This window comes from Mauremys reevesii, linkage group 7 (genome assembly GCF_016161935.1).
Source record: "Mauremys reevesii isolate NIE-2019 linkage group 7, ASM1616193v1, whole genome shotgun sequence".
Taxonomy (NCBI): domain Eukaryota; kingdom Metazoa; phylum Chordata; order Testudines; family Geoemydidae; genus Mauremys; species Mauremys reevesii.
The window spans coordinates 12897114-12912887 of NC_052629.1; the positions used below are offsets into that span (position 1 = coordinate 12897114).

General features: G+C 39.2%; 1 protein-coding gene across 30 annotated transcripts in view; it reads left to right on the plus strand.

Moving 5' to 3' along the window:
• ATRNL1 (attractin like 1) overlaps window positions 1–15774 on the plus strand; it is a 1032651-nt gene that overhangs the window by 229281 nt on the left and 787596 nt on the right. For all 30 annotated transcript variants that reach the window (XM_039547653.1, XM_039547651.1, XM_039547655.1 and 27 more), the window contains 2 exons: window positions 2872–3127; window positions 14215–14398. In XM_039547653.1, the coding sequence (XP_039403587.1) occupies window positions 2872–3127; window positions 14215–14398 (440 nt within the window). The remainder of the gene's footprint in view (window positions 1–2871; window positions 3128–14214; window positions 14399–15774) is intronic.

The window sequence follows — 15774 nt, forward strand, 5'->3', positions numbered from 1 at the left end:
TGCTATGTCAGTCTTTCACCCTCCATTCCAAGGCAGATCAGTCTTCATTCATAACATGACGGTCTGGTTCTTAAAAGGTCTGGAGCAGCTCTACCCTCAAGTCCAGGATCCAGTCCCTCTGTGGGGCCTGAATCTGGTACTCGCACAGCTCATGAAAGCTCCCTTTGAGCCCTTGGTGTCCTGTTCCCTTCTTCTGCTCTCCTGAAAGGTGTCATTCCTAGTGGCGATAACTTCTGCCCAAAGATCTCTGAGATTAAGGTGCTTACATTGGAGCCACCCGATATGGTGTTCTTCAAGGACGAGGTCCAGTTGCAGCCACATCCAGCTTTTCTGCCCAAGGTGGTTTGGCAATTTCACACAAGCCAGGACATATTCTTGCCAGTCTAGTGCCCAAAGCCTGATAAGTCTGAAGAGGAATGTAGGTTGCACTCCCTGGATGTCAAGAGAGCGCTAGCCTTCTGCATCGAGAGAACCAAGCCATTTCGTAAGTTGACACAGTTGTTTGTTGTGGTGGCAGAAAGAGAGAATTTCATCTTGGATCACAGCCTGCATCTGATTCTGCTATCATCAGGCAAAGGTGCCTCCCTTAGCAATTGTAACCATCCACTCAACTAGAGCACAAGCCTCAGCAGCAGCATTCCTGGCCCATGTGCCAGTTTCAGATATCTGCAGGGCTGATATCTGGTCTCCGTACATATGTTCGCGTCTCACTATGAGCTTACACAGCAAGCCCGAGCGAACGCCATACATCTGTGAACTTCAAGCCCACCTCTAGGGATACTGCTTGTGAGTCACCTAGAATGGAATCGGTATGAACAAGCACTCAAAGAAGAAACGAAAGGCAGGTAACCTTTTTAACTGTTGTTCTTAGAGATGTATTGCTCAAGTCCATTCCATTACCTGCCCTCCTACCCCTCTGTCGGAGTTGCCAGCAAGAAGCAACTGAGAGGGCATAGGGCTGGTGGCTCCTGATATATCGATCCATGAGCGCGGCACTCAAGGGGGTGCCACAGATGGCCCCATGGATACTGCTAAGGCAAAAGTCTCCGACAACTGTGCATGTGGGCGTGCACACACCTAGAATGGAATGGACATGAGCAACACATCTCAAAGAACAGTAGTTTTGAAAGGTAGATAACTGTTTTTTCCATGCCCTGTGTGTGTGTGTGGGGGGGGTCGTTTTTTTAAAATTCATCATTAACATTTAACACCTACTGTTTGGGAAGCCAGGATATTCTCCAAATAAGAATTACTGGGCATTTTTGGTCCTGCTTTGAGCAGGGGGTTGGACTAGATGACCTCCTGAGGTCTCTTGCAAACCTAATCTTCTATGATTCTATGATTTTGAATTTTTTGGTTTGTGGCATGCTTTGGTTCAGTTTTGTTGAAGCTGTGCATTTATTTTTAGAATTTTTATAAATATATTATCCAATATTTACCAAAATGTGTGAGAGAGGACAGAATGGGGCTTGGTGGTGCAAACAGGAAAATGGGAGGATAAGCTTTTACATAAATGTAATCCATTATAGAAAAATCTATTTTCAATCTGATAGTTCTTCATACTGTGCAATAAACCTATGTAATTTGGAAACTGACAAGGATTTCTTCTCAATTCCCAAAAAGGTGTAATCAGCATTATTTCCTTAGATGATTATGCACTGGACATTTGTTTTTTTAAAGCTTTTCTTTCCTTTGCTGTTTTACACTGAGTTGTAAATCAGTCTTCATGGGAATAATATGTAATTTTGAAAACCTGATTTTGTAGTATCTTGATAGGAAATCCTGACCACAAATGTTACAGCAATCCTTTTTTTCCCTTCTTATTGGGTTATAAATGTTTACTGATTAGACCTAAATTCAGTTTAATTATTACTGATGGTTAGACAGTTCACAAACTCTCTAACAGTGGTTGATTTGAGCTGTGTATGTTTTGTTCTGAATAAATAATATAACAACTTGTAGTGAAAAATTGAAATGTTAATATATAGTATTTGCAAATAAAGGCTAATGATCTGTAATACATACTTTCATTTCACAAAGGTTTTTAAAGATTTGTACTTACGTTCTGAATTTGTCTCTGATATGAAGATATTTACTTAGCATCTGTAAAAATGTATGTCTCAAAAAAAATCATCCAGTTAGCACTGAAATAGCTCAAGTCAGAAAGATCACCAGTTAAACCAACATTAACTTCCCCAACAACCTTAACTCAGATGTGACTCTCCAGTGAACGTCTGACTAGCATGCCAAAAAATAGTGGAGTGGCTGCAGTAGTGCAGGCAGTGGCAGTAGTGGCATAGGCTAGCTGTCCCAAATACAAACCTGCCTGAACCCCAGGGTTACGTACTCAGGGCAGCTAACCTGTACTTCTGCTGCCACTGCCTGTGCTATTGCAGCTACATTACTATTTTTAGTATGTTAGCTCAGATGAGAATTAGCATGAGTATGTCCATGGGAACTATGAATCAAACCCCCAGGTTGTAGTGTAGCCATAGCTTTAAATTATGCTGCAGGGGATAGGAAAGAGAGTTGGAATCTCTGTACACATTTCAAAAAGGAGTCACTTAATGAGTGTGAAAAGTGCCTAGAACTTTAAAATTTGTCCTTGAAATATCCATATTTGGAATTGACTTTTGTCTTATTTTTTCACTTTATTAGGGTTAGTTCTGGTGAACTATTCTTTTTAACATCATTGTTGCTTTAGCTCAAGAGGCTGTGTCTGGAAGCAGGGCTGATAATTAGCTGATGAACATAGTCTGTGTTTAAGTATTTATAAGAGGTTGTTCACTTATGTTCTTTTATACGGTGTAGCAATATTGCAGTTTGGATGTGATCTTCTTTAACTTCACTTTTTTTCTCTAATTTTAATAGGAAGACATCTACATGTATGGAGGCAAAATTGAAACAAATAATGGGAATGTCACTGATGAGCTGTGGATATTCAACATAAACAGTCAAACATGGAGTACCAAAATTCCTGCAATACTTGTACATGGCCAACAGTATGCTGTGGAGGGTCACTCAGCGCATATAGTAGAGTTGGACAGCAGAGATGTTGTCATGATCATCATTTTTGGATACTCTGCAGTGTATGGTTACACAAGCAGTGTGCAAGAGTACTATATCAGTGAGTTCTTTTAAATACTTTCTTTTTGCCCTATATTGATGCTTCATTTCTTGATTTTTAACCAATCATGAACTTGTTAGGTTTAGAAGAATAAAATATATTTGGCAAGCTCAAAAAGCTCTTATGCTGTTCTTCTTTAATTTTTGATCTAAGTAGCTCCTTTTCCTTTTAACTTATGTAAAATCAGTTTGTTTGTTTTTTAAATTGGTTGAGTTTGGTTCCTATTTTGGGAATATTGGAGTAGACTGGGTGTGATCACAGTCATGGTTGGGGTACTCAAAGTAAGGCAAGGGTAAGAATTAGCAATTTTACATGTATTGAGTTATGATGATGTGTAAGGTTTATCATCATTTTCTCAGACATAAGTTTATTGAAAAGAAGGTTTAATAAGTAGCACAGTATACAATAATCACCTTAACAATCTTGAAATTTTTGCCCTTGCAAGAATTAATGTTACTGTAGTATTTCCCATTCTTAATTTCAACATTTAATAACTATTCTGATTAATATTACTTACAGTATAATTGTAAAGAGTATAATGCAGTTACCATAGAAGTTGTGATTGATTTTATTTTCTATAAATCACTGCAACTTCTGTTGTTGTTTCACTAAATCTAGCTCTGCTTCTGGATTATTTTATATTTTAGACACAGAAACTTGTTCCCTTCTAAGTATAAACAAATATAAGATAATGCTAAATAACTTAATATTTTATTTTATAGACTTCACATAACATTTTCTTTTAATAGTTAGAATAACATATTAAAATGCCCCTTATGATGATCTTAAAGAATAAAGCTAATTAATGTGCACATTAATTATTTAATGAAAACAGGAATGTGAAGAATCTTGCTTCACATTCTTCCTTCCTTGTTTTCTATGGTACTCAACTGAATCCCTAACAATTCTTTTAACAAGACAGTCACAGTAATGTTTGTGGTTACTAGATTGAAAGTGTTAAGAACTTTTACCAGCAGCTTCAGACATGTAAAGGTTCAAAGTGGTATTTTTATATTGGGACAATTTCTTTGAATTTTGTCTCATTTCATGTGTGTGTGTGTGTGTGAGAAAAAGAGAGAGAGAGAGACACTGAGTACATAACTGCATAAATTTAGGTAAGCTGTTTTGGGTAGGGAATAAGTCTTCTGTTGTGCTTGGCCAATTTGAAATAGTTCACCAGTTTTCAGTGGATCACAAGCATAGTTTTAGTTTAATAATGCATAGTTAATGCAGGACTTAAGTTTTGGCTTCATCTAGCACTAAGGTGTCACATGCTTAACTTCAAGCACCGAACTAGTCTTTTTTACTTCAGTGAGATTGCTCACATGCTTAAAGTTTAAGCATGAGCTTAACTGTTTTGCTTAATTGTGTTTCCTATGCACAAAGCTGTCTACATTACAGTGACAGAATGCTTCCACTATATTCCTGGCATGATTTCTGAGGACCATATTGACATCTTTTCTAGCAATATCGAATATGTCCAGAAGGGAATGAGAATGAGAGGAAGACTACCACAATATAGTCTATCCATGTTGATATTTCTGACGCAGCTGCTTAAGACTATCCTAAAATTGCAGTCTCTATCTTCCAAGCTAGGTGTTCCCCTACATTTCTTTGAATTTGAATCAGGGATGCTTACTAGATCATCACAAGACAAGACACGGCTAGTCAATTTTAATTGCCTCCTAAATCTTGACTATTTGTTTGCATAAAATAGTAATAGTCACTAGTTACTCTATAACACTGAATTATAGAAGGCAACGTCCATTGAAAAAACTTCCAAGAATGAATGCCTTTTATTGAAGACCTGTTTTAAGAAAAACACAAAGTAAAATAAGAAACATAAATCATGATAATTACTGTAGTTTTCTGCATGATCATTAATGTTTAACAGTACCTTGAATATAGTATATCTAGTCTAAGTATTAAGGTCAGAGAAGAAGTACCAAACTCCATGCTTTGAAAATCTTAAAGTAACTATGATTTGTTGTTGTTTGGTTTGATTATGAAGTGGTAGTAGTGAGGTCCTCTTGCCTCACTTAGCAATGTGAATGAAAGTTTCAGTGTTTATTGGATAATTTATTGCTGGTATTAGAGCTAAAATTCATGATTTCTTTCCATTTTACAGTTTCTTTACTATGTTAGGGCTATATTTGTAGAGGATTAGTAAAACAGATTGCTATCTACAACTAAGCAAGTGTTTTTAAAAACACCTTGAATCCATGGTCATAAACTCTGAGTGGGGGAGAAATATATTTTGCACTGCTGCCAGTTATTATGGTTCAGAATTAATCTCAACTTCATAAGTTTCCTTTCAGAGATATTAGCTTGTCTGCCAATTATAGAAAATATTAATGGGAAAGTGGGCGTTTTCATAGAAAATATATTCCATTATTGAATTAAAAAATAATGTAGAGTTGTAGCAATATAAGGTCTTCATATAAAAACCCATCGACAGCAATGAGACTACTTGTCTGAGGAAGGGTTATTCACACAAGCAGTGGTTTTTAGGATCTGCCCTGTATGCTGTAATTGTTCAGTTTCAGCAGATAACTCTCGTGTTTTGTTTCACTTTAGTACCTCTTATTTTTGTCCCCCACCATCAGTTAATGAATTCTGTGGCAATTTTTCCCCAGTTCCTTGGCAATTTCAACATTTATCTATCGCTTTGCAGCATTGAAATCATTTTTAACCATGAATTTTCAGATGATGATTTGCACTAAGCATGACTTGCTTTTTGGAACTCAGAAGCTGCAGGCTCCAAAGTTAGAAGGTATGGCAAGTGATAGATGTATTTATGTAGAACCCTCTTATGTCATGTTCAGAAAGGAAATTGGTTACAAAGAAAGGCTTCTGACCTTGTAAAAAGAAAATATAATATACCTTTTCCTCTCTCTGCCCATTTCCAATATTCAGACTACTCTAGAATTTGACATTGTGCTGCTTTCACTGATGGGTGGATGCCGTGGTATTGAAACAGTTTTTAGAATGGGGGTGCTGAAGGCAGAAACTGTGTAATTGGTTATCGCTACTTCAAGCCAGGGAGTGCAGCAGCACCCCTAGTTCCAGCACCTATGGGTGGATGCTATATTCTGTTCAGACACTGGCTCTTGGTAGTTTTAACATAAACTCTTTTCCAACCACTTGCCACACTCACACTAAAATAAACAGGTCTGATATAAAATTTACCTCAATTAGACCATCTTCAGTTAAACTCTTAGTGACCCAATTTCTATCCCTCTGGATCTTTCTATAAAGGCTTTGGACCAGGAACCATTCAAAAGTCTAGATACTGACTTTAGCATGTGCTTCATAATTGGTGTTATCTGGGGACTCCCTTGGCTTCTTATTTGAGCACTGTACTGTGCAGCTGTTGATCACAAATCAGGGTGATATAAAGTATGCATGCAATCTCACTCTTTCTCAGAAAAACACACCAATCCTCCCTGCTTGAGTTCCCTCCTTAGAATCAGGGATGTGCACAAGAGGGAGCGGCAAGCAGGGGAGGGCTCCCCCCCTGCAATAATCGGCTAGGGCACAAAACTCCTCCAGTCCTGAGGCCACAGCAGAGAGACCGAGCTCCTTGAGGGCTATGGTGGGGGCACAGAAAGTGCACTTCCAAAAGCAGTCAAATTTTAATTCCTGCACATGCCCCTGTGCAGGATAAAGTAAAATTAGCTATACCCGAGAAAAAAGTAATTTCTGTTCAAATAGAATAAATTATCTGTTTAAAAATCATGATGTTTTGTGTACTCAGATTTTCATTGTGGGAATAGGTCTTTGCTCTGGAGGTGATGTGATTGCCTTTGGACTCATTGCAGGAGCAAAGGAGCTTCCTTTTGCCCTTTCTTGCTATTCTTAGAGTTATGGCTTTTTGGGAACCTATAAATCTCAGGAGGGGAGTTTTGTATGGATGGTTTTACTAACTTGCACCATAAAGCTTTTCTGGGCTAGTCCACAGGGAAATTTATTTCGCTTTAGGTTAGTGATACCTCATAAACTTTCTAAGAATCTCAATGTGAGTCTCAAGGTGAATATAATATCCGTGTTTTGCTTTAGCTAAAGTTTAAAAAAGCTCTTTATGTGTAAGGAAATTTCTGAATAAGTCTCTTCTGGAGTTATTTAAAAATGACAGAGATTTGTTTGGATTGATAACAGATTGCCTTCTGCTTTTTAGATTGAAGGGATTCTCCTTCAAAAAAGAAGACTTTAACAAACTCAGAGAACTGGTAGGTAAGGCCCTGTTGGGAGGAAAATCTAAGAGATAAAAAGAACAGGAGTACTTGCGGCACCTTAGAGACTAACAAATTTATTTGAGCATAAGCTTTCGTGGGCTACAGCCCACTTAATCAGGCGCATAGAATGGAACATATAGTGAGGAGATATCTATACATACAGAGAACATGAAAAGGTCATGTTATAAGTAATTGCCAACATGGTTTGTCACAATTGGTTGAAAGTCCTGCAAGAATAGTTATCAATGGTTCACTGTCAATCTGGGAGGGTGAATCTAATGAATAGTTGAGTGGAGAGTATACTTACAATATTTGAAGATGACACCAAACTGGAAGGGGTTGCTGGCACTTTGGAGGACAGGTTTAGAATTCAAAATGACCTTGACAAATTAGAAAATTGGTCTGAAATCAACAAGATGAAATTCAATAAAGTGCAAAGTACTTCACTTCAGAAGGAAAAATCAAATGTACAACTACAAAATGGTGAATAACTGGCTAGGTGGTAGCACTGTTGAAAAGGATCGGGGATCACAAATTTGAATACAAGTCATCAGTGTCATGCAGTTGTAAAACAGGCTAATATTGATTGAGGTATATTAATGGGAGTATTGTATATAACATACAGGAGGTAATTGTCCTGGTCTACTTGGCACTTGTGAGGTGTCCAATTCTGGGCATCATACTTTAGGAAAGATGTAGACAACTATCCTCAGTTCCTTCTCTACTGCCTCGGCCCCAGACTTAACATTAGCATCTCCAGCTTGAGCGTATTTGGCCTTTCTCTTTCCTTCTGTGAAGTTAGTTTAGTTTAGTGTTGTTATTAGCATAATTAGTTAATTTAGGTGACAGGGCTGTTTTTCCCTCTCTTTTTTTCCCCTGGGAGTTTGTCTTATCCTGGTGGGGTATGCCTGGTTCCCCAGGCAGCAAATGTTGTCTCTCCTGTTGAGAGGCAATACCAGTGAGCAACAGACACTCCAACTGTGTCTGTTGAATGGGAGAGTCCCATATTTCCCAAAAGTGCTCCCTTTGTTTAGCCCTTAAAACCAAGGCTAGGAAAAACAGGGATATAAAGCTCAGACTGTTGGCAATGGAACATTCCACTCTTTGAGCTATGTCTGGAGATACCCCCTCCCCACACACTCCCTCTGTACATCTGTCCCCAGGTAGACCCAGCATCCCATCTAACTCTGCTTCCCATAAGAAGGGTAAACATTTGGAACACTCTGGGAAGACTCCTGAAAAAGAAGAGGTTGGACTCTTTACTGAGCCAGCTCCAGAAAAGACCAGGTTGCATCCTTGGTCTGCAAAGGTATGGGTGGGCCTGCAAAGCCCAGAGCTCTAAGGAGAGAGAAAACATGGCTGCTATAGAGCATCTGTACCCTCCACTAGTAAGGGGAAGCACAAGGTACCATCTAGCCTGGCCCTGTCATTGACACTGAAGCATTCTGCTCTGCCATTGGTGCAGTCATGCGCCTTAACTCAGTCATTGGTACCAATGCAAGTAACTCAAGTGGTGCTACCTATCAATGAGGCTCTGTTGGATCTGGCTAAAATGGAAAGGCAGATACCAGCCACTATTCCACCAATGTGCAGAAGGGCTGACGACAAGTGTGATGTGTCCCAGAAGGACTGTGACTTTTTGTTTTTCCCTCCCCACCAACTCCCTCATGGTGGATTTAGTGAATGAGCAGGGTAAACCGCACTTTTTAGGGGCTAACCCCGATGAAAAGCACCAAAAATGAGTGAACCTCCTTGGACAAAAGTTTTACATGTCAGCAGACTTGCCATTTCAGATTGCGAATTATCAGGCAGCCATGGCTAATTATAACTTTACTAATTGTAGCAGGCTGGCAGCTTTTATTAAACATCTGCCACAGGATTTCAGGGAACAATTCCAATCTACTGTTGCTGAGGGTCAGCTATTGGCCAGAACAGCTCTTCATGCATCCTTAGATATTGCTGCCAGGTCCATCTCTATGGTGGTAGTTAAACTCAGAGCATAACTGAGAGAGGTCCAAAATACAATAGAGGACCTCCCTTTTGATCACAAACTCTTCTTGGAGACTATGAATGACTCCCTGCACTCGCGTAAGGACTCCAGGGCCATCCTATGTTTCTTTGGCATTTATATACCTACGAGCAAGAAGCATTTCAGTAGAGCACAGACTGCCCAGTAATTGTGCCCTGCTCAGTTCTTAGGGTACAAAAGACCCCCATAATCCCCAGAAAGAGACAGAGATTTCAGAAGATGAGGGTCGCCCAACCACCCTCTGTGATCACACAGGCATAATCTAAACAGCAGTTTTGATGGGTTGGCTAAGGGTTCGAATGCTCCTGTTCCTCTGATTTTACAGTTGCACCCTTTAGCCCACCTCCTTCCCTTGGGGGACCACATTGTCTATTTCCACCAGACTTTAAAGTGAATCATCAGGGACCAATGAGTATTGGAGGTCATAACTTCAGGTTACACCATTACTCCTCTCATGAGTTTCTACTAAGGCAAGTGGTGGACTTTCTCCTCTGGCTAGGAATGATAGAATTGGTTCCTTCCCTTTGTAGGGGCAAAGGATTCTACTGAAGAACGATGGAGGTTGGAGGACAGTCTTAGATCTAAGACAGCCAAACAAGTTTGTGAAATCCCCAAAATTCAGGATGGTAACTCTCGTAATTATAATTCCTCCTCTAGAGGAAAAGGATTGTTTTTTGTCCCTTGTCCTCCAATATGCCTACTTCCATATAGCCAGATACCTGGGAAATACCTACGATTTGCTGTAGGCCAAGATCATTTCCAGGTCAGAGTGCTTCTCTTCAGTCTCTCTTTGGCTCCAAGGGTGTTCTCAAAGGTTCTTGCGGTAGTGGCCACTAGCTTTCTCCAGGAAGTGATTCTTATCCTCCTGTACCTCAACAACTGGTTTCTCAAAGGATGCTCTTTCGAGGCAGTGTTGTCTTCCATTCAGAAGGCTCTTGCTCTGTTCCAAGAGTTGGTCCGACAGCTAATAGTAAAGAAATCTGTGTTAGTACCGGTGCAGGGAATTCAGTTCATAATGTGTACTTGGACTTGGGGGTATATCGACACTTACCTCTGGAGCGATTGATCCAGTGGGAGTTGATTTATTGTGTCTAGTGAAGACGCAATAAATCGACTGCCAAATGCTCTTCTGTCGACTCCGGAACTCCACCAGAGCGAGAAACATAGGCGGAGTTGACTGGGGAGCATCAGCAGTCTACCTACCGCAGTGAAGACACCACATTAAGTAACTCTAAGTACGTTGACTTCAGCTACGCTATTTTCGTAGCTGAAGTTGCGTAACTTAGACAGACTTAGCTCACCCCCACCCCCCTGTGTAGACCTGGCCTTAGTGACAGCCAATTCACCGAAGATGGATAAGAATAAAGCTGCTGTCATCCATCCCATGGAAATTGATTTTATTGTGTCTGCCTTTTGCCCAAAAGATTTAACTTGCTTAAAAGGTAGTGTCTGAAAAGTGTGTGCTGAAATTTGGATTTCAAGTATAGTGGGCTTAAAGTGATGTAGTTTGCCACCAGGCAGGCAACAATATATTGTTTTTCATCTATAAGTCTGCCTACCTGTATTAGGTGAGATACAGGAGAAAAATGGACTCTAATGTAGCCTTTAAGTTAAGTTGGAGCCAGTATATGCCATTATTTGGTAACTGTGGCAAAATAACCTATAGCATAGCAGCCACTGTGGCTTATAAATTTGCAAACCTCTGCTCTACATAGGGGAAAACTTTCCACACCTTTCATACTTTAGACTGGGATTTTCAAAAGAGTGTAAGGGAGTTAAGTGTCCAACTCCCATTGCCTTTCGTAGGCCCTTTTCAAAACACCCATAGGCTCTTTTGAAAACCCCGGCCTTAACGTTTAAGCTTTATACAGGGTAAAACGGATTTATTTGGGTTTAGACCCCATTGGGAGTTGGGCATCTGGGTGCTAAAGACAAGCACACTTCTGTGAGCTGTTTTCAGGTTAACGTTTAAGGCAGGGGTTCTCAAACTGGGTGTCAGGATCCCTCAGGGGGTTGTGAGGTTATTACATGGGGGGGGGGGATCGCAAGCTGTCAGCCTCCACCCCAAACCCCACTTTGTCTCTGTGACGGGTTGGATCACAGAAACCCCCCTGGGAGCTGCCAACCGATGGGCCAAGACTACCTCTATCCCTGTTTTCCCTGCCAGCTTAGGACTTCAGCACCCTGTCTTGCCGAGCCAGACACTCTTGTCTACTTCAATGAAGACCCAGAGTTTGAATTACCTGCCCCAAAGCTGCAGGTTTACCTGAAAACAGCTCACAGAAGTGTGCTTGTCTTTAGCACCCAGATGCCCAACTCCCAATGGGGTCTAAACCCAAATAACTCCGTTTTACCCTGTATAAATAACTAACAAGCAATGGTTGCAAATTCAGATGGATTCGTTTAATAGTCTCTCTTTATTAGCTTCTGAACCCTAATTGTCCATTTCTAGCTAGCAAACTTCATGAGAAGTTATTGTGTCTGCAGACCTATAAATATGTTCTGTCCTTTCTGCATTGTCGGCTTATAACAAAAATACCAAATAATATAATATGACCTATGTTTCAGAACAATAATCAAGCCAACAGTTGTTGATTTTTTTTAAAAATGAGTTAAGGCCTGCAGTAAAGTGATTAAATTCACTGTAGCAATCTGAATATTAAGCTAGTCCTGATGACGTAGGAATTGTATTTTATTACTCATATAAAAAGTTGTTTTATTTGATGAATAGGTTTTTTTGGTGATAATTTTTATCACAGCGCAGTACAACAAAATATGATGTTAAAATCTTAGTACTTTTATTAAAATTTAGTTATGGCAAGTAATCTGAAATGATCAGTGGAAAAAGAATGTTAGCCAAGTTATAGGTGTGGAACTATATTTTTCTAGGAAAAAGGGTTTTAAAGTGTCTGCTTTCTAAAACAAGGTAAAAGACACACTATCAAAGAGACCTTGGTAACTGGGGGAAGGAGTCAAAGAAGAATTTTGATTAAAATATGCTTAATTTGAAAGAAAAAATATTATAATTATTCTGAAAATAACTGTATATTGTGACAAATGTATTTGAAACAGATATGAAATATATGTACATTTTCCCCTCTACAGTTACACTGCATTATATGACTTTAAAATCAGGGTTGTTGCCAGATTTTGTTTAATTGGGTTTATTGTATTACTACCCTATGCTATTACTTTTTTATCTGAATATGCAAGTATAATAAACGTTGGAATGTTGCAATAAATGTTACCTTCTTGTTTTTGTTATAAGGATACTGTTAACTTGAAGTTCTGAAGTTGACTAATTTAAAAAAAACCAAACTATACTTCTGATAGAATACTGCCTAAGCATCAATTCATCCGAGCACAAAAGTGTGTACTTAAGTTTAAGCGTGTGCTGAAATCCCATTGACTTCAATAGGATGATGTATTCTTGAAGTTAATTATGTGCTTAAATTATTTACTGAGTAGGGATGGATTTACTCACATTCTTTGAGTACATACTTATGTGCCTGACTGAATTGATGGCTTAAATAAAGTGCACTGAATTATATTTTCTTTAGATACCAAGCAGATATTTATAAGGGTCTTATTAAAAAATAAGGCAGAGCAACAGCACTAAATATTTTCAGGCTTTTGTTGTTCTTCCATTTTGTGCACATGCCTGCATACCATCTCTTTAGTTTGTTTGCTGTTGATACTGGTAAACATAGATTTGGAGTGGAGAGTCAGGAAAAGAGCATACAGCTGAGCCTCCCCTGAAGGGTGAAATAAATTATGTCATCATGTTAGTACATGAGACAGGAAGCTCAATTGGCCATCAACAAAGCAGTGGAAATGGTGTTACACAGAATAGAGTCAAATGCACAGAGTAAACAAATGGGGGGGGGGGGCTTCTTTTTGTTGCCAGCTTCTTGCACTTTTAATAATTGTAGGTGTTGCTTATAAATATAGTGGATAACTATATTTAGTTAAAAAAATTAGATATACAGGTTGATGGGGTTCCTTTAAATATAAATTGTAGTTTAATCTGGTTGTTATAAAGCAAATTTACCCCCAAAATAACACTGTAGAACATTGAAGGTTTTCATAGGGTGAATTGGGTGATGACAGTAAGAGTGTTTAAAATTTTGAGGAAAGGAAGTAGAATATGTAGCACTGTTGGGAATTACCAGACAGTGGTATTGCCAGTTGGCCTTCTATTTATCAGAATGTATAGGAATTAGATCTTAGAGGAATGCTTATTATGAGTTGTGATCCAGTTCTTTTTAGAAGCTCATTCTGTCACCAATAAAAGGCTGTAATTATTGCTGTAATTTCTCTGCCTAAATTTGTCTGACCCAACAGTTAATCTTAGATGCCGCTGCTGCTTACAAGTGATAGCCACACAAGCAAACAAAACATTACATGATGCCAAATGTATTACTGTGCGTGTGTATTGTAAGCTGATGAAAGGCAATAAAGATTACTTTTATTTTATGCAAAAGTTATTTTTCAGTTGGGAAAGTATGTGTCTAGCTTTCAGATTATTGCATTATAAAAATTCTATCTATCTATCTATCTATCTCTTCTTGCTTGTATTATAGATTTTAAATGTTTTATGTTTACATAGGGGTATTTTTAACATGAGCCAAGCCAATTTAAAAACTTGGAAAAAACATGCATAATATATCCAACACTTCTACATGGTTTCAAAGATATAAACTGTTAGTCCCTGATTTTATGATTGATTTCTTTGGGTGTTAAGTAAGCACTTATCCCAGGAGTAGGTCCTTGCAAGATTAGATTGTATAGATTATTTTATGTCTCTCATATGTCTCTTCCAGGATCAAATTCATGGCTTGTGGCAGAAACAAAAGGAGCAATTGTGCAAGGTGGATATGGTCATACTAGTGTCTATGATGAAATGACAAAATCCATTTATGTTCATGGTGGATACAAAGCATTGCCTGGCAATAAATATGGATTGGTGGATGACCTTTATAGATATGAAGTTAATACGAGGACATGGTAAGTAGAATTAAGACAATGGTAAACTAAGATCAAGATGACATAAAATTGTTGTTAGTGCATATACAATAGTGAGATATTTACAATAACTTCTTTATTCACGTTTATATTTAAGTTGTAATGATTTTATAATTTTCAATGCTGGAATTTTCAGAAAAAGAAAATAGAGGGATAATTTTCTATCGAAACTGAAGATTTAGTAGACAAAGCACATTGTTTGCTGGCAGGTTAATTTTAGAATATTTAGTATGTTAATTTTAGGCTTTAAAAGGTGTTTGGTCATTTTAAAAAAACATCCAGAAGTTTGAATTTAATGGAAACTGTGTCAGCCTCCTTTTGGAACCTGTGGAGATCCTACCAAATTCTCATTCCTCAGCAGGCTCTCCCTACTTCTAGTTGCCTTGTTGGATCAAGGCCCAGAGATCTAGAACTCCTGTCTAATTAGACTGTAAGCTCTTTGGGCAGGGTCTGTGTTTGCACATGCACACCTTTATGTATCTACAGTGTTCAGCATGCAGGGGCCTTGGTGTTGATTAAGGCTGGGCTTGGCAGAATTTCATTTTTTTTCTAATTTCAAAAATTAATATACATTTTCATTTTCAAGATTTTTTTCAATTTTTATTTATTTTTACAGTTGGAAAGTGATGGGGAGGGTTAAGGTTAGGGTAGCAGAAACAGTGGCGTTGCAGGAGGTTCTCAGCACCGACAGCAGAGCTGCAGGGGACTCCCAGCATGGCAGAAGGGACCAAGAGACCCCAGGGCACCAGGTGCAGGGGAGGCTGTGGTTGTGGCCCAGTGGAACAGAGACCTCCGGCCAGGACTGCACAGAGGAAGACTAGCCTCTGGTGATACAGTGCTGTTGAATAGTTCTTGCCAGGGTCAGCTCCCACAGTCCTGGCTGGTGACTGAGTGAGCGGGGCTGCGACAGCTGAGACAACAATGTGGTGGCCACCCCCAGGGCTGGGGGCTTGTCCTCCTTCTCTGCTCTGTCCTTCCAAGACCACATACTTCCCTACCGCTTATGCTTGCAGGGATGGGGTGTCACTGGCTCTACAGCTATGCAGGGAGCTCTTTGCAGTCCTGCTGTCACAAGAGTGAATGAGCAAGGTGGCAGAGAGCAATTTGTCCTGCTGCAGAGCTGGTGACCCCAATCCCTGCAGGTACAAAATGCTGGGGGAAGCACTCTGGCCAACTGTTACCGAGTGATTTTTTGTTGTTGTCAGTTTCAGATGTCAGGTGACGTGGACTTTACCAACATATATTGATTTAAGTTGAATCCTGCCAAGCCTAGTTAAGGCCTTTGGGTGCTACGGTAATATAGATATTAATAATGATTTGTTCAGGATGATGACAACAGGAGCTCAGTCACACTCAGT